The sequence below is a fragment of the Betta splendens genome, chromosome 4, assembly GCF_900634795.4.
Source record: "Betta splendens chromosome 4, fBetSpl5.4, whole genome shotgun sequence".
Lineage (NCBI taxonomy): Eukaryota > Metazoa > Chordata > Actinopteri > Anabantiformes > Osphronemidae > Betta > Betta splendens.
This window is the reverse complement of record NC_040884.2, coordinates 20,755,604-20,780,066: the sequence shown is the minus strand read 5'-3', so window position 1 is coordinate 20,780,066 and position 24,463 is coordinate 20,755,604. Positions and strand designations below refer to the sequence as shown.

Sequence of the window (24,463 nt, the reverse complement as noted above, 5' to 3'; positions counted from 1 at the left end):
CAGTAAAGCGCAGAGGGTTCAATCAGAGTGTTGGTAGTAGCTCGCGTCTGCATCGGCCTTGTCGCATGTACAGATGTCAGCGTCACGCTGCCCGGGCTTTCTCCAGGCGCCCGTCCAAGCGGCCTTTACTCCACTAAATGTGAGTGGAGCTGCTGGCGGGAGAGACGAGACACTCCGGGGGAAGCGACATCTTGTGACAACTCTGTCACATTATTTCATCATCGGTGGGGGAGTCTCATTAAGTCCTTCCTGACAGATGAAATCACATTTCCAGGAGAGACCGGGGAGTGTGATGCAGTGGCTTGTCCAGGTCAAAAAAAAAAAAAAAGGGGGGGGGGGGGGGGGGGGGGGGGGGGGGGGGGTTTGGAGGCTAAGCTTGTGAAATTTTAAACCGTAGCAGCAGCATCTTGTGGAGCAAGTAAAATATGAAGAACAGATTATGTTCCGTAATTGCTTTTGATTTATTCAAGAGGCCGAGCTGCAGACTGGATTTGTATTTCCTCCCAAAACACAACATTGGGGCAAAGAGCTGCTGAGCTGATTCTGGTTTTTAAGGCGTGCACGCGATCTTTTCACGGTCTCACAAACACAATCATCTTTGACACGTGGCTTGAGTTACATGGGAGCTATGTGACAGAACATGGAGCAGCCTGCACGCGCACGTACGCACGCACGCACGCACGTCATGCGCCGCAGAGCAATGGCACCTGAAACACGAATAGCTCAAACCCACAGGATTCTTCGCCGGATCAATGTTCATTTATCAGGCTTCAAAGTCTTCATTTGCATGTGGATGAAATCGCACAATCACACAATCACGTGCACACAAGACAAATCCCCGCGGTGCGGAGGGCTGGAACCCCATTTGATCTCCAACGATTCCTAAGCTGCAAAATCTTAAATATTTATGGGCCTCGAGTCAAATACTCGTGCTCAGACTCACAAGAACGCAGATGAGAAGTTTTCTTTCTCTAATTAAATTAATCACAGCAGACAACACCATAAAGACGCTCAGGGGCACAAAGTGCATCTTATGATAAAGAACAAAGCGGGAAACGCACAAAGAGAAATCTCCCAGTTGGCGTTTATGAACGGAGACGGCTTTTACGTGGCGCCTCCTCAGCAGAGGACGCATGATAGATGCATGTGCGTTATAAATACGCCACCGCGGGGCGCATCTCAGTAAGAGCTGGCGTCAGGCACACTTCCACTGAACCAAGCCACCGGCAGGTCAGTCGCACCTCTGTTGTTCCAACACGCCGATATGAAACCCAGAGCCCCGCGTTAACAGATGGCAAAGTGACGCACAGCAGCCGCCGTGTGAGTTGCTCTGCTGGGTTTGCGCTGTTGTCTTACAACACGCTCCAGCAGAAACAGCGTATACCTCGACTCTAATGAGTGCAAAACCGGAAAAAGGCTGAACCTGAGACCAGTTAGTTTTTAACCTAAAAATATCCCTGTCTAAAAGTCTGGAGCTGCATCCCTTTGTCTCTCCAGCGTAACAGCTGCAGACCAAGTCCAGAACAACCGGTTAAATACCATCTACACGGTGACCCACACACATTCACTGCTGTTTTTTTTTTTACACTCTCCCTCGCTCTTCGGCTGAGGACCCCTTGGATTCCCTCTCTGCTCAGAGTCCAATTTTAAAATTTCCTCCTCAGTTGCACAGGCTTTGCTGTAAATCCAGACAGATTCAGCTTGACACGTTGGAGCATTGTCGTCCTTTCTGCGCGGAGCGCTTCAAAGCCTTTGGCGCACTCTGCCGATGCACAGGAGACGGGGAGGGACGTCGTGCTCCGCTCCACGGTGTACACTTGAGGACTACTGTGACAACAAGTGCGCCTAATTAGCAGACGCGCTGATTTTACGCGCTTTCCTTGTTAAGTAATGCTAAAAATAGTGGGACGCGGACGCTGCGTTTCAGCCTGAGACGCGTGTCAGTAATGCTGATCCACTTTAAATATCAAAGCCTGCACTGCCCCGCGCAGCTCCGACTGGCGCCGCAATAAACCAAGTGCAATCTTTATTAAGCGTCCACAGTTAAGGTGCTCATCTTGATTAATTTGGAAATGCATCAGCATTTGAAATTAGTAAAAATAATGCAGATGGACCAATTTATCCAATCTATAAAAACACATCCGACTCAATCACCTCAATTAATACATGAATGAGACAAATGTATGAGAGGAACCAGCAGATCAAGTTTCATTTCTACCGTCATACATTACAAAAATACAAAAAATAAAAAAAAACGGACCGAACCCACAATGACTGTTTGAATGATAAGCGGCTGCCTCAACACGCTTCATATGCACGTATGCTAAGTTCAGAAACATGAATGCGTTACAGCAGCACACAACAGCAGGTGCCAGAATGGATTTCCAGACTAACATCCTGATGGGAGGAATCATGAGTCAGTGCACAGCCGCTCACTTCGCTCCGCATTCACATAAACGTGCAGACACCAGCGGCGACCCTTCTGCTTTTAACTTTGGCATCTTTACGCACACGCGTCGTCGTCCATCCTCATTCGACGCACATTCGAACTTAAACGGGCCCGCGCCCGGTTGGATGAATCACCACTCGGTATCCGCAACTTGCGTCTTTCCGCACAGACCCGAGCGACATCTGCGCGACGAAAATGTCCTCGGTGCCACGCAGCCGCAACGGCGCCGGGAACTTACACCGATGGTTGCGACGCTTCCCCTTGTACATGGTCATGATGTACGGGTCCAGCTTTGCGCACTTTCAGGTCCTCTCTCTGGTGCTGGAGACGCGGAGCGCAGGGAGTGGGGCGCGCGGCGACACTTTCTGACTAGAAATAAATTAGCCGTTCAGACGGAGAATTGGAGGCACTTCTTGAGCGGAGGATCATACCATGCTCGGAGACGGAAGAGGGGGGCGTGCGGGCTGCTGTGCGACGGTCCGTCCACACAGACGAGCGCAGTTCACCGAGCAACAGAATGGGAACGCGTCAACTGCAAGAAATGGCTCAAATCATCTCCATTTGTTTGTTCTTTACATTTTTAGGAAAATGTAAACATTTCTGACATTTTCTACATATAAAACATCGACAATCTTTATAAGATATGTTTGTTGTGCCGCCTTTTCACACACACATCACATCTGGGTGATGATTTCAAATCAGTGCTGTCGCTGCTTGAGTTTCTAACCTACCTTTGTTAATGAGGCTGCAATTGGGTTGCAGTAGTTCCTGTAGCTAATGCCTGAGTATTGGCAACGCACTCCCAGTGGCAATAATGTTTATTGTTCAACACACGGGCACTAAACTGGGCCACGGGCCGGGGGGCCGACGTGGAGGCCAAAGTGACACTCTCCTCGATGGTGGAACCACAAGAAACATGGAGGCATCATCAAAGGAGAGAACGTGGAGTTTTCCTGTTCAGCATTTAATCCTAAAAGCGACCAGAGTGGATTAAAATGCTAAAAGCACTGGCTCTGTTAAGTACTGTTCAGCGCTCTCCGCTGTGGTTCTGCCTCTTTATTATCTTACCCCGCGTGTGCATACAGTAACAGCGGCATAAAAATAACATTAATACTCTCTCCTCAACCTCCGGGCACACGCGGAGGAAAGGTGTATCCGATTTTACTCGCAAAAGGGATTGTGTTGCTAAGGAGACAGAGATAAGGAAGTGGTCTGTTGATTGATGATGATTTTGTGCGATCCATTCCATTATGTTAGGTTCTTTCCACACCGGTTGAATAACACCACGTATGTTTTTATTTTTTTTTGGCTCAGTTGTGCAGCAGAAACAAACACATTTAAAATCTAACTGCATGGAAGTAGGAATTCAATCAATAATAGTTTCCCTTGAAACTGCTGCTCTCATGGTCCACGACCATTAATGGGCTTCATCCTTTTTAATACTGTTACTTTGAGGCTTAGAGATGATGACTCTCTAAAATGACCGCATCAAATAAATCAATACAATGGAGGCGACTGAGGTGGAATGTGTACAGGGCCTCACATCTGGAGGAATGATGTGGCGTTAACCTGTCCTCCTTGTGTCAAAACAAACTCAAAAAACATGCAGTTTATCAGGTGAGATGCAGAGACCTGCATCCGCCTTCACTGCATCCACCCAGAGACAGCAGGGACCGACTCCAGCACAGAAAATAGACGTATGAAGAATGTTTCATGCACAAATACTGGTAGAATCAAATTATACCAGCAACCAGCAGTGAGAAGTCTGCATGTTGTGGTAAAGCAGGGACCTCTGCTGTTCATGATAGATTAATACAACAGGAGCATCAAATATACTAAGGAATCAATTTAGTAAATATGCCTAAAAGCAAGAAAATGAAAACTGATAAGTTTTAATCTCCCAATTGAAAAAAGTCAATCAGTATCTATTATTTTATCACAGTCCTCTTAAGGGCATTTTCTGGTTAAATCCACATAAACTAATTCAATTTACCTGAAGAGTCTTTACTGTGGATGAGTGATGTCACGTCACCTAGCAGCGCTAACGTGGATGCGAGCGTTCAATTCCCAAGAAGCTTTAAAGCTCTGTGCACATCATTAACCTTTTAAAGATATGAACGGCTTCCGCGGCGCAGTAGCCGCACCGCTGAATTTCAAGTGCGCCGCGTCCCACACAGTCTCTGCCGACGCTGCGAACACACTCCCCGTTAACAAACAGCCCTCAGTGACGGCTGAGCTGGAGAGAAGCCCGAGGGGGAGATTTTCTACATGATGGATATAGATCTGCCGGAGCCATCACATCTTATTGGCCCATGACTTACAGCCTCTTTTAGCTCATTACACAAGCACAGCTTTTGGCAGTGAGTAATTGCAAACATATCTGGTGTGTCAACTGCTGCAGCTGCTTAGCAGTCTGTGACAGCCGATCGCTCCGCTTTGCCGCGGCCTGAATAACTCATTCGACAGCTTTCGATCCAATTTGACTGAGCAAAGTCAAACCAAAGGTGCCGGAGAATGAAGTAAAACACAGAGGGGTGAGAAAGGAAAGTACCTCAGGGTGGAAAACTTTTGTTTGTTATCATAAATCAGGCCACATTTCTGTGTGGCCCAACGAGGCACGCGTTTGATGAATTTCTACACATGGCTTTTTTTATTCTCACAAGATTAGTGTGTTTGAAGAACCTGGAGGTACAAATAAAACGGAGAGTTTTCCAAGGAAAGAGACATTTGCCGTTCAAACCTTTCAAGTTTCCAACAGACGTGGTTTAAATGATGAGTGCGACCCACACACGGATTGGAAAACAGCACCCTCTCGTGGACAGACAGCAGTATGACAGCGACAGCAACCAGGGAACACGTACATTAGTGGTGCCCTGTGCTGTTAATAACTCCACTGACATTCAAAAACCAGCCGTTTAAAAAGCAGGTGGCTTGTTCATCATTAGCGCTTCATTTATTTCTGATTGGTGTAACGTCAGGAGGAATAAAAGAGAAGGAGAAGTAACAACGATCTACTATATTTACTCAACTGAGTTGGAAACTACTGTTCAGCTGAAGCTTTGCATCGTTGATGAACTTTACAACAGCTTTAGGTGCCACCAAGTCAGTGTGACTTCATAACTTATCTCTAATTGTGCTAATGTTACGCCATGTTTTATTAATATCCTCTGGCTGACGCTAATGGCCACGGTGCTGCTGACACGCTCCAGCTCCGGTCGTTTGTTAATGTCAGAGCCGGCGCCGCCGGAGAACGCGTTCGGCATTTCACACCTGCGAAGGATGAAACTCCAGCGGACGCAGAGTCGGTGAGTCAGTGAACGTGGCCGAGTTCCACCTACGCAGGTGTTGCAGGAGATCTGATTTCATAATAACGTGTCTGGAGATTAAATAGCAGGAACAAACAGGTGATGTGATGGAGCAGCTCGTACGACAATGAACAAAGCATTTCATCTAATTCTTCCTTTTAAATTCAGTGCAGCTTCTCTGACTTGTGACGTAGCGCCTCCCTGTGTGTTTCTACTGGGCCGGGCCGAACGTCCCCTCCAGAACCAGCTCTCGAGTGCACTCAGTGAACGTCTCCGCTTTAAAGTGCAGGAGACAATCTGCCATTCATCATCCGTGCTGCATTAATCACTCCATTCCCTCTGAGTGCCACTCACCAGCTCGCGGCAGAGACATCGCGGCCTTGTTAATCTCAGCTGCAGCAGGTACAAAAAGGCGTGAACTCTATCGGATCGCTTCTTCTCCGCCTCCTCGGCCCCTTTCGTTCCGAACGCTCCGCGGCCACTGGTCTCGGTCATTGTGCTGCCGTCGTGTCCCGGAGACGTCGGCGTCGGAGTCAGAGTTATTCTGCTCACCTGCTCCTGCGTGTGGGTGATTCAGCTCAGCGTCTGAGCTGAATTTAATTCGGCGGCCTTTAGTGCATGTATGAATAGCAATTGCGACTAGTTCAACATTTGAATACTTCTTAATATGAGTCTTTGCACTCTGCTGACCCTGACAGATGGAGGGAGAGAGCGAGCGAGAGAAAGAGAGAGAGGGAAGAGAAAGAGAAGGAGAGAGGAGGAAGGATGGAGCGAGAGGAGGGGGGGGGGGGTAATGCAGATTAGGGTTTAAAATAAAAAAGCAAATGAGGTCTTACTTGAGCGGGGGCGGGAGGGTGAAGTTCAGTCATGTGTCGTGTGAATAGATTCATCTTTCCTGATTAAATGAGGTCACAGCGGAGAACAAGCTGCGGCTGTGGTTTATTTCTACACCGTCGTTAGAAGGACTTAATGGAGTCTGCTTCCTCTCCGTGTGCGTCTGTTACGTGTCATTGTCTGTCCTGTCAGCTTCAACCACGTGCGAACCCGGTTCAATTAAATTAGGTTCAACTGAGTAAAGCTCAGTCTGACCGGATCTTCTATTAAACACGGACTGCAATAATTGAAGCTGGTTGAATGCGTGTTTTAAAGGGAGGGCTTGATGTGGAGATAAAGCGGAGCCTCACAGCGAGGTGCAGTAGCTGCTGTGGACCACAGGGTGGCGCTCCACGACCGCACACGACCCACGCCGCCTTTCCATACTCCCCCCACCGCACTCCACCACCCTCATCTGCGCCACACAGGAGGAGGCTCGGCTGACACCGGCTCGACCCGTCATTCCAACCCAAATGAACGCCTGCTGAATGCCCCCCCCCCCCCATTTGTTATAACAGGCGCTCGTCTCAGCCGCGGCTCAAATTCCGCTTGACAGAGCGGCGTGCGCAGCTCGAAGCGACGAAGGAAGCCCATCCCCCGCCCCCCCCCCCCCGTTAGATGAGGCGCACAAACGCAGACGCAGCTCGTTAATAATTCTGTCACACAGGTGAAAACAGTGACACGCAGCACAAGTCCCCAAACTCATCAGCTGCAGCGGCGCTCGCGTCCTGCCGCTTTCAGCAAATCTTCATCCTCCCGTCGTGCACGTGCTCGTTTACCGACAGCCGCTCCTCCGTCTCTCCGCTCATTATTTCGGCAGCTTGTTTATCCCTCGGATTGAAGGGGGAACAAGGATGCGCGTCCGAGCCACAAGGCATCGTCAAGGTCAGGAAGGCGCTTCAATCCAGCTGCTGTCCATTAAGGACAGCCCCTCCCCGCGCGCACGAGGCCTGCCTTCGTCAGTTTCCCTTGGAGACACTAAACAGACAGCTGTGCGTCAACATCTGCGGTGGACACGGCCGCCCTGTTAGCTGAGGAGCCGTCGCCGAGTTTCTCCTTGACTCTAACAACTGCGCTCTCATCCAAAGTGAGCTTCAAGGGAGCAGGCAGTTCACCGTCTTAATCAAATCTGCACTGAATATGCAAAATCTTCCAGATAGTTTTCATAAAGAGGTCAATCCAGGTAGAAGTCATTATCCCTCGCTGATTTCTCTAATTAAATCTGCGGCAGTCGGGAGGAGGAGGCGCCGATAAAGACGGAGAAGGAGCTGAGTTTGAGAAAGTTCCCAGATAAGTGGGACCGTGCGAAACGAGGGGCTGCAGAAATATTAGCAGAATGTAGCAGACGTTGTGTTTAAACACTGAATTTTCAATTAGACTTCATGTTTGCACGCAGATCTCTTGTCTGGAACAAATCCTTGCCATCTCTGCTGCAGGATAATCCTCCGAGCTGCTCCTTCACTCCCAGAAATAGCACCAGCTCGAGGTCTAAGACGCCCAAGTGGCCAGTTTTATCATGCACCGCTGCTCTAAAAAGTGATCTAAGTACAATAGGACGGTCGTGGTGACTGTACGCTGAGGGTGGGTGATGTCAGCCAGGGTCCCGCTGGCTGCAGCCAATGCGAAGCCTTCAGTGCAATGAGCTGCTGGTAGATAGCGCCGGCGTCCACGACGTGACCTTTACCTGACGGCCCCCGTCCTCCAGCTGTGACTCACCGGTCCACAGCTGGGCGCAGTGATTCACAGGCAGCGCTTTGCAGAGTAACTGGCAGGGAGGCCTTGTGACCAAGAGGACGGACGGACGGAGGAATGAATGCAGGCTGAACATTGGAGAGCGGGGCATGGCTCAGGGCGAGGCTGCGGGCTGCTTTTAATGTGTTTATACTGGGATCTCAGCGACTGGGGCCAGAAAGCACAGCTCGCGCAATATGTCAACTTTTATCGCCCGCGTTTCTCCTTTGTTGCTTGACGCTCCGCGCGCTCGGCCGAGGCTCCGCCTAAAGGTCGCACTGCGGCGGCGCGTTATCTCCCAGCTCGCACAAGCGGAGCAGCTGTAAGAACATTAATCCCACACAAAAGGCTCATTACTCCAGATACGCATCACTTTGACGATTACAGATAAAGTCAGAGCGAAGACAAGCCTCTTTAGTTAATGTGCTTATTCCAAATGCGGCGTCCAAACAGAGCGCGCTGAGCCAACGTCCAGATTCAACATCAACTCTCACTTTTTGCATTATTCAAAAGTCCAGATCTTAAATTTCAACCGATGATTAATTAATTCCACTTCACTCTGTGAATGTTCTGAATGTGAACCTGAACCCTCGGTAGTAAACAGTCGCTTTTGATTATGCACTGAGAACAATTATCTGTCCATAGTCCGCGGTTCCAAAGCCCGTCCCCGCAGAGCGCGGCTCTCTGTGGATGGATGCATTATTAATGAACACATCTTAGCCAGGACTCTTGTTAGGCTCCAGCTAATTCACTTTCTCAACGGTTTAGCTCACGGTGGGCTCTCATAACTACTAACTTACAAAGCGCTGCCAGGCAGAATGTGGGGCAGATGCTCCGGGGATCCTCACACGCCGATGCTTGGTCGGATGGAAGACACGGAGACAGGAAACACGTGGGGTCAGCGCGCAATATAGTATGCGAAGCCCATTGTCGCTAAAGTATTAGTTAACACTCATGTCCGTCCATCCATGCATCCATTTATTTCTCCCCCGCGTGGACCTGTGACAGACTGAGGACTCCAGCGCTTCCTGCCTCTTGCTCAGTGACAGCTAGAGCTCTCTCCAGCTTCCAAGGCCCCTTAACGGATAAGTGATATAGATAATGGATGGTTAGATTAAATAAGGACAGGTATCGGCGCTATGATAAAATATATCATGTAGGGTGAGCAGCTCCCCGGAATCCAGAACAGACCGTCGGGGATAAAGTGTCCGCCTCCTGCACTGAACTCCAGCGACTCGTCTTCCAGCTGTGACGCGAGACTGCGGCTCCGCTTTCAACAACATCTAACAATCCTGTTTGTATCCAGCAGAGTTTGAGTGTTTTTCTAATTAGCAGCCTTTTCATCTGTGCGAGCTTATGTAAGATTTCTGTTTACGCTGCGGTTTGGATGTAATTGATGCTAACGGATGAACTCTGGAGCAGGAGAAAGTATAGTGTAAAGCCGTTTGAAGGAAAATAAAAGGGCATCTTTTATTTATAATAATTGTCACAGCATCACCTGATTGATGAGGTTGTGCCTGGCCTTCATCTTTTCACCCATAAACAATAAAGCTGGTATTGCGTTATTAGGAGGGCTTCACCCAGCACACACTGATTTCTATATAACGCTTTACATTAACTGGCTTGTTTGTCTGTGACAGAGGTTAAGCAAAGGAAACTTTGAGGATGAGCTAATTAAGGCTCGCGTTGAGAATGACAGTCGTGTAATTACACTATGTTGGATACTGTATGTGTAACCACATACGACAATCAAACCAACCTGTTTTTACACACACACACACACACACACACACACACACACACACACACACACACACACACACACACACACACACACACACACACACACACACACACACACACACACTTCTGAAGCCCACTGAGCTCTTCTGCGTCGACCCACTGTTCCTCTGCCTCCTGAACCCAGGTTTCTAATCAGAGAATTAGCTGCAGTTTCCCCTGCCAGGATCCACACAGTAATCCATCTCACTTTGTCCACGCCGTGGCTCATGTCCCACTAAAGCGTTTGTCAGTCTGAATGAAAGAGAAAGAGGACGAGATGGAGAAAGGGACAGAGAGGGAGAGACAGAAAGAGATCCTGGCAGCCGGGGAAATGTGCTTTCCTGGTTTCCTGGGTGGCTTTATTAAAGCCTATTAAATGCACAATGACAATCTTAACATTTCTTCAAGATTGTTTCCACAGAAGAAAAGAAGAACACATTTTATATTCTGAATACATTACGGCAGATAAATCCCCGGCTTGGCTGTACCGCTGATGTGGTTGCATGACCGTGAGCCCGTGTTATGGATGCTTTTGTCGAGCGCCGTGTCAGGCCAACTGTGCATTCAACGTCCGGCCCAGTCTCTCAGAGCGTGATTAATGAGGGAGGAGACGGACAAGCAGGGCGCATTCTAATCACCCGCAAGGACAAGACCAGATAAAACGGAGGAAGAGGGGGACTGCGAGAACAAAGGCAACGCGGAGGAGAGAAATAGATTATATATTGATATTACACTCCGTGTGAAGAGTCCTCGCATGCTTTAAAGTCCTTCTGTACGAGTGAAGCACAAATCACACACACGCACACGGAGGCAGGCTCAGAACCAGAGCAGGGGACATGAGGCGCACACAGAGGGGGCCTCATGTGTGATGGGCCGGGCTCGGCCTCCGCCTCGGGAAGCTCCCATAAGGCCTCTCCCCCACCGCCGTCTGAACCCGGCTCTCAAAGTAAAGTGACTGAGCCGCGCAGTCATTGTGGACATAGTCCTATTATCTATGCAAATGTAGCGAGCGTGAGCCTGTGAATGCTAATGTGGAGCATCTGCGGCCGATGCAGGAGGTTTGGACGCGCATTAAAGACAGAACCCCCCCCCCCGAGTTATTACTTGTGTTGTTTAACACGCGGCCAAGTCGACTGATTTGTGCGAGGAAGCATCACCGACCGCTTGTTACAGTTCACGTTAGTCGAAACAGCGACAAACTGAATTCCACCTATTTTAATAGTCTGGCTTGTTGATGTGGGACAGTAGTCACACAACAGGATTATACTCCTTGAATTGAACCTGATGAGCGACTGACGAGATAAAATATCACCAAAGAAGGAATCAATTCGCAGCTCAGACTGGCAGATTATAAAGAGGGGGACGCGTCTGCTCGTCCTCTGCTCCAGAACAACACAAAAAATATGTATGTTCACAGGTTAAAATGGATCCAGAACGGAGCCTGTATGTTCTGCGGAGTCTCTACCTGTCCCCCTTTGTCTCTGCCTCTCAGCGGTATAACTTGGCTCCCGTGTCCCGTGCTGCTTGCTATGCATCATGTTGGCCCAAAATGACGATTGATTGCAGTGCCACTGCCTTTGTAATCCGCTTAGAATGGATTTTGCATCTAAATCACTTTATTATTTATGTGCCTAACTCTTGCTGATGCCATTTGGAGGCGGTATGATTGGTGATCCATCACACATTATCCTTCACTGTGGTCATTAATATTGTAATGGGATGGACCTTCCCCATGAAACTTGTGGTTGTGAGGCAATGCGGATCTCTGCTGGGTCAGGAACTCAGCGGAGGATTCAACACAGGCGAGATTATCAGGTGTGCTCGCTACCAGACAGACTCTCCAGAGGTGTTGTTAGTTTGCCCTCTCCCCGCTATTAACCTCTCTCCCCCATTCTCCTTCTGTCCTCGCTGCTCCCAGATTGCACAGCAGCTCGCGCCTTCATACGTGGCCTGTCACGGAAAAATGCAAGATGTTATTCTTTCATTGTCCTTCTCCACGAGGGCTTCAATCACCGCCTGCCCGTCACGCGCGTCGGCCGCCTCGAGGCAGGAACGCACGCAGGCACAAGGTGCCGCATCAGGACACAGTTGAAACAAACCACCTCTAGGTGAGAAAATCAAGAAGCTGAGAAAAGACAGATCTCGCCACATAAAGGGCAAGAATGAGATCCATCACAAAGGATTTGGTGCAAATATATCAAAGGCTTCACAGAATCTGTGAAAATTTTCAAAAAGCTATGTTTGAGTGAAGTTTGCTTCAGTTTACATGTAGCATCAGTGTTGTTTTTACATCTAGACACTCGGCACCCTCGCGATCTGGAGGACATGCTGGGCCAGTTTAGGCCTTACAATCTGTCACTCTTTGTCTCCATGTCGGGACAGCGAGACCATTACAGCGCGAGGCCAGACGGATGCGGCACATCGGGTCTCAGCGGGTAACGAGGTAAGGTTGGTGGATGCCACCGATCATCTGGCCGCTGTGTCAGGAGGCAGTTTTCAGCCGGAGCTTTGGGAACATGTGGACATATCTGTTGCCACAACAGACTGCTGGTTGGAACTTATGCATGTGATTGTCACCAGTTGTGAGGAATAATAAGAACATTTGGGGAACAAAATGAACAGAGTCATGGGGGGGACTGGCACTGTGTCCCAATTACAGAACATAGAACACACTTGTTGTAAGTAGGATTTGAGTACGGAGCGCTCTCACACACAAAATTAGTTCCACTCGCTGATGTAAAAAATGCACAGCAAATGCACCGATCACACTGGTGATTTTAATTATTTCGCCTAATTAGACTTCCTCTTGGGATTTTGATTGCATGTGCAGACTGAGCTTAATTGGGTGCACTCCAAAACACTGGCACGGCGCTAGCTTGAGCTCGACTAGCTAACACATGTATTTAACGTGGCTTGTCACGGCTGAATGCGAGCTGAAAAGGTACCACGGTGTCTCTGCCAAAACAAGCTGTTAGAAATTAAAATTTGTCACAGCATCTCCGCTGCCTGCTGCAGTTTGCTTCTCAGTGAATAGGGATTTAACATCACAGTCCAGCCCCAATCCCATTCCAGTTCGTTTTTAGCTTCAGATTTGCAATGCAGTGTGTCACATTCTCATGGGTAAATGAGTCACTAACATTATGGCCCTGTACAGCATATGGTATATGTAATGCTGTGTTTTCAGATTTGATTGTTATCATTATCAGCAGTATTATCAAATTGTGTTTGTTAAATTGGCAGGACTGGTTGTTGGACTAGTGTGCACATTAACTTCGCGTTAGTTCCCTGAACAGCAGCAGGTTTACGCAACCTCTCACCCAGCTTGGACAGGCTTCAGCACCCACATGACCCTTAACAAGAAAGCAGTTCCAGCAATGGATGGATGGACACAAACAGGAACACAGCCCGAGGTTTAATGTTTCAGCACCATGGACAGAGACAAAAATGAGGAAAATATCAAAGTCTCTGTCACACACATGACATCAGTCATTCAGTTCATACACGAAGCAATAGCTGCGTCTATGCCCAAAAGCCCATACTACAATGATTCAGCACCATGGACAGCAACACTTGGTCCAGCAGTTTTACATCTGGTGAATATTAAGACCAGTCGGAGGGTAAAACAGTAAAATATTAGAAAGATGCAGAAAATGAAGATGCAGTAAAGGCTGCAGAGACAGAGTATGTGGAGGAGAATAAAGCTGCAGAAAGGCCAGAACCTGCAGAATGAAGGCAGGAAGAGCAATAAGGAAACCGACGATGGCTCTCGGAAGACATTTTAAATTAGCTCCTTTAATATTTAGTCACCTTTATATTCAGTTTGGCTGATGGCCTCGAATCTCTTACGGTTTCCTGTCACTAGCCTCAGAAATGGTTTGCAGTGAGCTTCTACGTGCTACAGTATTTATTGGGTCATAGCACTGGTTTGAATATTTCAGCACTAGGTTAAGGCAAAGCGAGGTGAAAGATTCCCCATGTGTGGATTCAACACAGTGAATTGTGTGAAGAGTGTTGAGGTAAAACTGTGCGGATACAAATACAGTAAGTCTAATAGTGAACCTAGACTATTTGGTTAACACTGCAGCCAGTCCTCAGAATCCTCGATGTGCTCTGACCAGCGTCTATTCATATTTTATAGGGTAATGGAGCATCCATTTTTCACTCAGTGCGAGGCGGAGGAAGGTGCTGCTGGCTGTGTTATTGGAGAAGCTTTGCATTCATTCATCAGCTACACCAGTAAACACACAGTCTCACCTTTATTGTGGTGACAGACGGTGACCTTTGACACTAAGTGCAGTCATCACCACTGAAGCTGACCAGGCGCGGTATCCTGGCCTCTTTTCAAGTGACCATCGCCAACAGAAAATATGCTTTTTTCCAATTGAGCCTCTGCCTCCACAACGCGGTCTGTTCCTCTCTGTGTGGGTGGTGGATGTGCTCAGTAAACAGCCACTAATGGCTGAAAATCAACCATCTAAATGTCGCTTCTCCGCTAACAATGTTCTCTGGCCTGCAGACATGATCTTCCGAATTGAGGCGCAATGAACTTACAGGTAATAATATTTTGATGAGACATTTTTTGAGCGATGAGACAGATCCTCAGCCGAGTCCACGCCTCAGCTCCAGATCATTATGCGGCTGATTCATTCCTCCGTCATAGTCATATAAAAGGCATTGGCTGGAGAGGATGAGACTGAGGGTGTCTTTAATTGTCAATTAAGAAGGTGTCTTCCAGTCACACTCCCACCTCATGACTTGGACACTGAGTGAGAGCGAAGGCTTTTAATCAAGTTTCCTTTCTCACCCAAAAGCAAAGTCAGTGATTTGGAAAAAAGTCACAAATAAATCACAAGTTCTGTTGTTATGGATTTGATAGAGTGCTCGATGATGATTAGGCACTGACTGGTAATGGACCTGGTTCTTACTGGCTTCTAATGACTGATGTGTTTGTGTGATTATCTGCTGATTACCACATCCATAACGCCAAACTTCAAGTGGAAAAGCCATCAGACGCCATTAATCACGCGAGGAGTCGTTTTTCTGGTCTTGATTGATAAAGTGCAAGATAAAAAGAAAAATTAAAGTTTAATTGTTTGAAATCTGGAGGAGCCTTTTTGTACTTTTAATATGAAATCAGCAGGCGAGGGAGTAATAGACGTTTATACAGAGAAGCAGCTGGACCGAGTTCTACAGAGAGAGCTGAGTCAGACTGCTGATGTTTAGGCTGTTAAACGCAGTCTCGGAGGCACGACAGGGCTTTTAATTAGCTGCTTCTCCTCTCATCTTCCTGAACGCTTTTTACCTCCGCATATGAACGTATGAGGTAGCGCTCGCTACCAGTCTGTGGAACCGACCACCGAGCGCAGCCCCACAGTCTGCCCCGAGGTTCCTGTGTAATGGAGCGGCGGAGTGGGAGCCGCTACAAAGATCACCTTTAAGCCTGGACCCGAAACACGTGTCCTGCTGAAAAGCCCGCGAAGACGCTGGAGCCGGTCCAAAGCTGTGCGTGGACTGTCAATGACCCGAGCAAGTTCTGGCAGTCAACCAAGGTCTGCGCCTTTAACCAAGAGTTGGCCTGCTGGCTCCACAAGCAAATCCTCTCACTGTAGTGGAATAAAGTGTGCATTTGCACTCTTTGCTCCCTGGTAAAAACGCCACACGTGTTCCAGCCCATTTCCCCTCCTGCCCCACATCAGTGGACGGAGCCCAACTGGAGCGTTTGGGTCCGTGTTCACACAGGCAGAACATTATTACTGTCACTCACCAGCCCCTGCGGGGAAATCTGGGTACATCCTTGTGTTAGGAGAGACAAGGTCAGAGTGAAGATGCTCAAATCGTGTCCGGATTGATTTCACATTCGCACAATAATCCATTCTGGGTTCCTGACGAAGCTGTGCTCCCACAGGGACGACGCCACCAGTGTCACTCCCCACCGCTCCTAAGTAAAGCCGATGATGATGTTGTCATCCCCTGCTCCATCACCTGCCGTCTACTTTAGATGTCGGCCCAGTCAGTTATCTTTGCAATTCACCAGGATGCTCACAACATAAAGGCCCAAAAACCCCTCACAGGCAAAACAAATCCCACTCTGAATCACAAACAATGACTGTATTTTACTCGTGGGGTCAAAGTCAGATGCAAAGAAACAAACTAGCATCCTATTGTGTTTGCAAATTCCCCCGAATTGTTTAGAAGATTTCCTGATGAATCACATCACAAATATTTCGCCTTGCAGCCACGCGCACGAGCGCACGTGAGCGAAAACAATTTCCCCGGCAACACTCACAAAAGCAGCCCCTTCACAAAGTGCACACGCTCCGGAAAATCAATTTCCGCACAGCGACTGTTGCTGCATCCGTCGCCACTTAACATACTGGGCTCCGCTCTAAGTAGCGTGTCACAATAAGTCTGACATTCCTGCGAGCAGCTGACTGGTAAACGTCCTGTGCGCTCGGCAGGGACCCCCCCCCCCGAAAACATCTCAACTGCAAGCAGAGGCTGCAGCGTCTAGGGCGCGAGGGTGGTTCTGTGCGCCAAAAGAGGAGCTTGTTCCCCAGAGACACAAAGACGGAGGTTCTGACGGGAATCGGACTCACCGAGCGGCTGCCCGGCGATGATGCGGGCGTTCTCGCCGGCCACGGCCGCCCGGGCGTTCCTCTCGTTCAGGTACTGCACGAAGGCGTAGCCCTTGTGCACGGAGCAGCCCACGATCTTGCCGTACTTGGCGAAGATGACCTCTATGTCGGTCTTCTTGACGATGGCCGTGTTGAGGTTGCCGATGAAGACTCTGGAGTTGAGGGAGCGCGGGTCATTTTTGTTGGTCACGTTGCTGGTCTGGGTTTTCCCAGTCATTCTCCTCCAGTAGCCCTCCTGGGACACAGACACAGAAGGAGGAGGACAGGTCTTTAGACGCCAGCGCCAGCTAACAGGAAACATAGTTCAGTAAATACACAAACCACTTTTAAATTCTGTGTACTTCTACTTTTTCCAGCCATTATTAACTCGGTGGTGTTTGAACGTGATGAATGACTCACACTTGTTTTATTTGATGCAACGGACATTTAAATAAAAAAAATAAACCCCTCCAGTGACTTCCCACTGCACAGCCCCCTCACACAGGTTGACTGTGAGCCGTTGAGGTCCACTGGGCCTGCAGGTAATAACACGGAGCTGCTGTTTGCCTCCACCCACATGTCCTGCTGTTAGCGCCTCTGTCTGTTTTTGTTTTCCTGCCTTTTACGCACAGCGTTGCATCGCGGTTAACTGAAACGCGTCTGCTCCCCCATTGCCGCACATTCTCCCCCCTCCGCTTGCGGGAACCAGCCTCTTTAGACTCCATCCCACCTGCAAATTGGAGTTGGAGCACGACAAATAAATAGCTTCGCCCGTGTCACGCTGCATTGCGGCTAAAAGGAAACGTTGCTCAGGAGAAAGAGAGACGCTCAGAAAGAAAATCGGACTTGTGAATGAAGTTTTAGATATAAACGCAGACTTCTGGTTTGAACAGGTGTTTCTTTATTCATGTTACAGTGCGGCGAAGCTCAGTGGCCGGTCAGCTGTTTCGAAGCCATGTTTTGCATGGACGTCTGAGTGTGGGGGGGGGGGCAGAACGAGCCACGTCTCCTCCGCCTGGTGACAAACCAAACACTGGATGTCGCTGGGGGAGCTGCGCTATCTCAATAGCCATATTGTTGCATCCGTAATGGTTTGTGTGTCACATCACTGATCACAGACCGCGTAGGCTCTGGTTCGCGCTACACTTTCTTCGCGCTGTCAACTTATCAGTGAACATTAGCCTCGGCTTTTGTAGGCCTCCCCTGCAATTATTTCTATGTGACCTTTTCATAATGTTAGTCTTCATGAAAGATGATTGGCTGCATGATTATGGAAATTATACAGTCGCCTACCAACCCAAGGAAGGGAACAATTCAAGTCATGTATTTAATTAGGGCAGATATATAAATATATTTTATCATTTTCTTTCATAACAACACATAATTTAGCTTTTATAAAGAAAAAAAAACAAATCCAGGTTTTCATTACGGTTTATATTCTGACATGGATTACACACTGTGAAATAGTGGGAAGAAAATACAAACGATCCAACATTTGCCTCCCCTGAGCTTCTGTCCCTGACACGCGGCGATAACAACTACTCAGCTTTGAGACGTAGAACCTAAATAATGGATCCAATCCTCGGTAAATAGGATTAGTTGCCAAGGTAACACTGATGCTGCTCACATATTTTGTTCTTGGCGCTCCTGTTTCCCCCCTCATCCGAGTTAATGCTGCTCTGTGAGTGGCGGCTCGTGGCCTCACAATTATTTTTTTTTGTAATTATTGTGAAGTGCTATCTTTTAATGGCTTCAAGACGCGACGCGGCTGGAAACGCGGCGGGAGGAGGCGACTCGCTAACCGGGCGGCGTCCGCGTCCCTTCGTCGGGTCACTCGTTCTTCACCTGCGCCGGACGGAGGAGGAACCCGTGCAGTCATCCAGAAACATGCGAGCAGCCATGTGATTTACAGAGCGGATCCTCCGTCAGGCATCCATTACACCTGAGACCGCGAGACATTCAGCTGCTCGTTCATGCATGAACACGTATTATTTCACTCGACAGCACATGTATTTACCGTTACGTCAGCGCGAGTTTAATGCTGTTCACGTTCCCCTGATGACTGGACGTCGCGTGGCGGCGGACTGTTTACGGAGCAGCGTCGGCGTGTGGGCGCGGGAACAAACGGCTCTTCACCAGCTCTCATGTGGCCTTGACATTTATCAGCCAGTAAACTCCTGATGCCGCCGTGCGCACGTACAGTACATGCACGCGCTGGGTCAGATGAGCCCCCCAACACCACGCTACAGCTGTGGCTCAGACCCACGTCTGACACCCAGCTCCACGGCCGGGACGCGGACGGGTCCCTGCACAAGTGTTAGATTGCCTCTGTTGTCAGATAAATCAGCAGGGGGCACGGTCACGAGGCCTTTTATGGCTCCTCGCCGTGGTTTATTCCGTTGTTTTCTTTACAGCAGGGCACTAATTTATTCCATCAGCGGTTCTCCTGCTGACCTTGCCTTTTAGTTTATTTGCAGCCTCCATTAAGGTTCTCGTCCTGCCAGGTGATAGCGTCGGGAGGAAAAACGCGGGCAATCGGCGAAAGAAGTGATTTGCACCAGCAGTGTAATTGGCAACATAATTGTCCGGAGGACTCAACACTTGTTATTTAAAAGAGCCACAAGTCTAAAACGGCTTTTAGATGAGAGAACCGCAATCAAGTGCTTAAAACCTTCAGAGAGACCAAGACAGAGACCACGAGCGTCCACTGGCGTGAATAGGTGTCACATCATTCTGAAGGGCGATCTCTGCCTTTTGATGCGCTGTTCTGGCTTGTCTAAAAACGACCCGGCATGGTGTGTGTGCTAAGACAGTGAAAAAGTGATGATGTCAGGTTTATGCCAATAAAAAGAAATACCGTCTAGATAAGGTCAGGCGGAAAAAGCAGCAAGGTCACGAGCTTGACAGCAGCGCCGTGAAGGGATGGAGCTTTAGTGCAGAGGTGGTCGTATTCCTGGCGCTGCCTTGCTCTGTAATGCATTGTGCCTTGGTAGACAGGCTCTTAAAAGGTTGTTGTTTGGTTCTGGCCACCTGCCTGATTTATAGACATTTTTTTCATGCAGGGAGGGAACTCATTGAATTGATTCCCTTTGTAATTTCCTTCCACTCCAGCACTGTACGTTTCTCCTCGCCATGCCTCAGCCGCTCTGATTGTTGCCAAGGCAGCTTGATGGGCTGAGGAAAAGCTGGAGAAGCTGCTCACTGGAACAGAACCGAGGAAGGTGCCCCGATACACCTTTTTCCAGTGGCTGCTGCTGCCATGTACTGCAGAGGTTGAATAATTGCTTTGTGGGCTCCTTCCATTTATATCTTGTCTTAAAATGTGTCCCTTTTGTCTGCACGCAACAGCAACAAGTGAGAAAGTCCCGCCGCTGAAGCGATGCTGCATCCGTGTCATCGGCCGAAGAGCATATTTGTGTTTGTGTCTAATTCAATGGTAGAAGACAATTAAATTTCATGATTAAGGCTCTAAAGCAATTAAAGGCCTCCATCTGCCCCTTGAAGTAATTTACTTTAATTCTTGATAGAAACGCATTCGGCCTAATTGTTGCCACATCTTGTCAGCTCCCGTCCTCTGGCTTTACGACCCAAGGTACACGATGCTGAGCTGCAGACAGAAGACGAACAGCTTTTATTTTGCCAGGAGTGGCTGTTTGAAGATGGTGAAATAATAAATGGATTTGAGTGAATGGGGCATTAACGCAACTTCGCTATTTATGACTATTACAAGTCATTACTGGGGGATTATCTGCCCTAAACAATGGTTTTAATGCAGACAGACAGCGAAGTCTCCAGAGATGCATGTGTTTTTGTTTATAATGGTTTGAGGAGAAATCAAAGAGCACATTTGTCTTCTACCCTCAGATAACTCCAGCCGTTTAATGTCTGACGTGTTTTAGATAATTGTCTGAGTGCTGAATCAGATATTAACATGCACGCGTGTTGCAGCGTAAATTAAATGGTGGGGAATGTTTTTTAATTAAGTAGTTGGGGAAAAACAATGGAAAGATTCTCTGCAGGCCTGTTTGCAGTTTTGTTAGTGCCGGGTGTATTTAATTCTCAGTTTTATATTGTATTTGCAGCATTTGCAGCTATAACAATCTTTCTGCACAAAAGAGAAGCAAACATTACAACAGATACAGTAGCTCAGTGAGGCATCGGAGGGTTTTGGTTGAATCTAGAAAATATACAGATCCAGTTGCTACTCGTGCTTGTGGGAGAAAGACGATACCAAACATGTCTCATACATCTGATCTGACTTCAACACCGATTTCCCTCTTTTACCTGCCGCTAACCTCATTTCACATGAAACGCCGGCTCTACTTCGCAGCTCTAACCGAATTCTATTCCTCCCAAACTCTGCTGTGAGGCAATTCATGACTAGCAGGACGCCCCGAGCACTGACACAATTAGCAAGGATGGAAATGGAGCAATTTCCCTGTTTGGCCCCCATTCACCTGCGGTGGGGAAATGGATGATCAGTGGGAGGCAGTGTCGTGTGCCGGGTGTGGGAGGATGCATGAATGGAGCTTGTGCAGGTCCGGGGGGAAGTCTGCTGTTGGTGACGGACAGGGGAGCGCTTCAACTGCGGTGGCATGATTTCATTTATTTCTATGCTAGTATACAGCTGCAGCCCGTTATCTGGTCAAACATTGGGAGGTGTTGAGCACCGGGTAGATCAATCTGTGTCTGGTCCTAATCCAATTTGACTGGTAAGAATAGCGCCGGGGCGTTTTATGATATAAATCCCACTCTGCATGATTGTTGTGAAAGCTTCGGAGAAGAACAATCTCCACAGGGCGCTTAAAAGCTGCCTCTCTAAAGCGCTGAGAGGCGTTTCTACCTCCGATGTGTCTCCTTCCGACTCGCTAAACACAAACAGCTATTAATGAGCGTAGCTTTGTGTGTAATAACATCGTTTTGAGGTGGAATTGAACAAGAGGACACTTCCAGTGGGCGTTAGTGGGGACGTGTTGAAATCCTTCATTTCAGCACAAGTAGCGGAACAACAGTGATTAACATAGTGAAGGTCAGATGGCACTGAGTCAACTCATTCATGTACCGTTGTTACTATAGCAATGGATTATAAACATTCAAATTACTGCTGTGACAAATAATCAAAAGCATTCACGCTGTCTGAATTAGACAGATGTGAACGTCTGCTGGTGATTGTCCAGTGAAACGGCTGCAACCTAATCTCTTAAACACCAAGCTGAGCTGTGATAGGACACGACTTGTTGACTATTCCGTTCTTCTCAGGCCGGGACGTCGCTTTTAATGCGGGCAAATTAGCGTCAACATTTACTCTGCAGGAAAGGCCGAGCGACACAGCGGCGCTTCATTAGGAGCATCAATCTGCACCTTTTGGGCCGAGGCATAAACACGAGCCCTTGGTTCCCGTCTAAAACAGCGGCGCAGACCCTGCAGCCGCCAGCGGCTCCCGTCAGGAAATGGACATTTCATTTAATCTGGTTCTCGGCTCCCCGCAATTAACAGTTTGCAGGAGGATATTTCTTATTTATGGGCTCCCCTGTGTGTCACGCTGTGCTCAATAGCGAGCATTGTAAGAGGATGACAGACAATTTTTTGGCTTCAAAGGCTTGGCAACAACTCGGCGGAATTTAAATGACCCTAAAATGCGCAGGTTTCGCTTATGGAATTGCTATGCAGAGAGTCAGATCATTATCTGCATAATGCCATCAAAATAAGCACATTTCTCCAATTTTATGCACTTTGCTCTTGTTGTTGGCTGTGCATATGAATGCCGGGTGATTTGTTTTGAGTCTAATTCCAAGGCCGGCTATAATTGGCGCCGGCGCCGGCGGCTGATGCTGCCGCCGGCGCCGGCGGCAGCATCAGCTTCAGGAGGAGGCGCCTCGCCGCCGGTCTCCTCGGGCCCCATGCACGCGCGTCTACTGCTGCCGTGGACCAGTCGTGCAGCAAAGCGAAGCCCTTCGCCGCGTCGGCCCTGACGAGCAGCTGCCCCGGTCGTATGTTCGCGCCGCGAGCCACGCGATCAATCAAGTCGACGCGAATTCATTACTTTCATATTGAGGTAAACAGCCAGGGAAAGCTCAGCCCGCAAACGCAGACTTGGCCAAGTAAATTTGGCCAGCGCCGTGCTTTTTGCGGCCATCGGGACTCAATGAGCAGGTTTTCCAATGTCAATCTCATTTTTATTCATAATCATTTTGTCTGCCAAACACATGAGAAGTTTATTCTGGTATATCACCAGCTTCCCACAGGACAGTATTAGAGATCCACTTCTATAAAGAACGTCCGGCCGTCCATTCTGAAACCACTTGTTGGTCAATTTGGTTGACTTAAAAACCACAATATATGAAAATGATAATGCTCCCAGAGAAGATGATGCTAATCTCTCCTAACAGCCCTGACAGCTCAGTGTGAAGGCTGCTGTGGGATATGTACACCATGAACATCGGTTAGAGCCCCCTTAGATGGACTTTGATGATACAAATCTCTATCATGTTATGTTTATGCCTGTGACTGCTGGCTTCTCTTATTGCCAGGCTAAATGTTCAAAGGTAGCACAAAGTTTGTGTAATGCACGAAAAAAAAAAAAAAATCGCAAACTTCAAAGAATTCCCAACACTTCAAACGCTCCTTCACGGTTCAGCGACTAATCTTCAAAGTCATGCAAAGGATTGAAGTGATAGTGCCGCTGTGTATAGCAGGTACAAACATCCTTGTCAGTGCCACTGAGGTGTGAGGTGTAGAGCAGGGGAAAGGGAGATAAAAGCTAATTGAGACAAAGTCTATCCCTCATCTGTGTGAAATACAAAACCCCACCTGAAGACATCTGGTAATTACAACTGCCAGAAAACCAATCAGTCCAATGACTACGCCATTAGAGGCTGAAGCCGGACATGAGGGTGAGTTGTAGGATTACTGGTGATACTGGAACCTCATCGTTACAGAGTGTACAGTAGATCCGTCCTCCCTCTGTGCTGCTTTGAGCCTCCAGTAGTCTCCAGAAATATTTGACGGCGATGGCCTTGGATGTTATGCCGTCTGAAACATTCTTCTAATAAAATAATGAACATTCTGCCGTTTCCCTTCCTGCACCTGCTCAATCAATATCGCTTCACTAATTGAAAATGGATGTGGCCTTTGACCGAAGGCGGCAGAATGAACTCTCTGCCTAATAACTTCGGCACTAGCGGTACTGATGCAATCTCTTAAATTCTTTAAGATCCTGGAATAAGGGTTGTGCTAGTAACACACTGTAATATCATCACACACAGTAAACACATTATATACTGTAAACATTCATGTAAATCCTAATGTAGTCTGCATGTGTTGAAGTCAAACTGTTCTGGACTCAGAAATCATAGAAGAAACATCCAGAAGTTCCATCAGCTGGAACCCACCTTTCACCCTAACAGAGAGGAACCATGAGACGAGGCTGAACTTCCTCGTGTCTTTTGTCTTTCACAAATTAGCTATACAAACCCGACTTCAGCGGTAATTTCAGAAGTAATTGCTGTTAATTCTGCTCAGACGAGCCGCAGCTCACTTACTCCAGCCAGTAATTGCGCGGCACGATTGCCGGGTTTTAAAGCTAGCTGGAGCCCAGGGGAACCCTCCGGGGCCTCCCCAGGCAATGAAGCCCTCACCGCGCTCCGTGGAGTGGAACGCTCCTTTTTTTCTACGGGCTCTGGCGTAGCTCTGTTTATCAGGTCGTTCAG

General features: G+C 48.2%; 1 protein-coding gene across 6 annotated transcripts in view; it reads right to left on the bottom strand.

Moving 5' to 3' along the window:
• LOC114853231 (RNA-binding Raly-like protein) overlaps positions 1-24,463 on the bottom strand; it is a 53,691-nt gene that overhangs the window by 13,989 nt on the left and 15,239 nt on the right. For 5 of the 6 annotated variants that reach the window (XM_029146361.3, XM_029146362.3, XM_041070250.2 and 2 more), the window contains one exon: positions 16,737-17,010. In XM_029146361.3, the coding sequence (XP_029002194.1) occupies positions 16,737-16,992 (256 nt within the window). In that variant the 5' untranslated portion in view covers positions 16,993-17,010. Of the gene's footprint in view, positions 1-2,687; positions 2,900-16,736; positions 17,011-24,463 lie in introns of those variants that run through there. The other variant, XM_055507872.1, reaches the window with a different exon arrangement.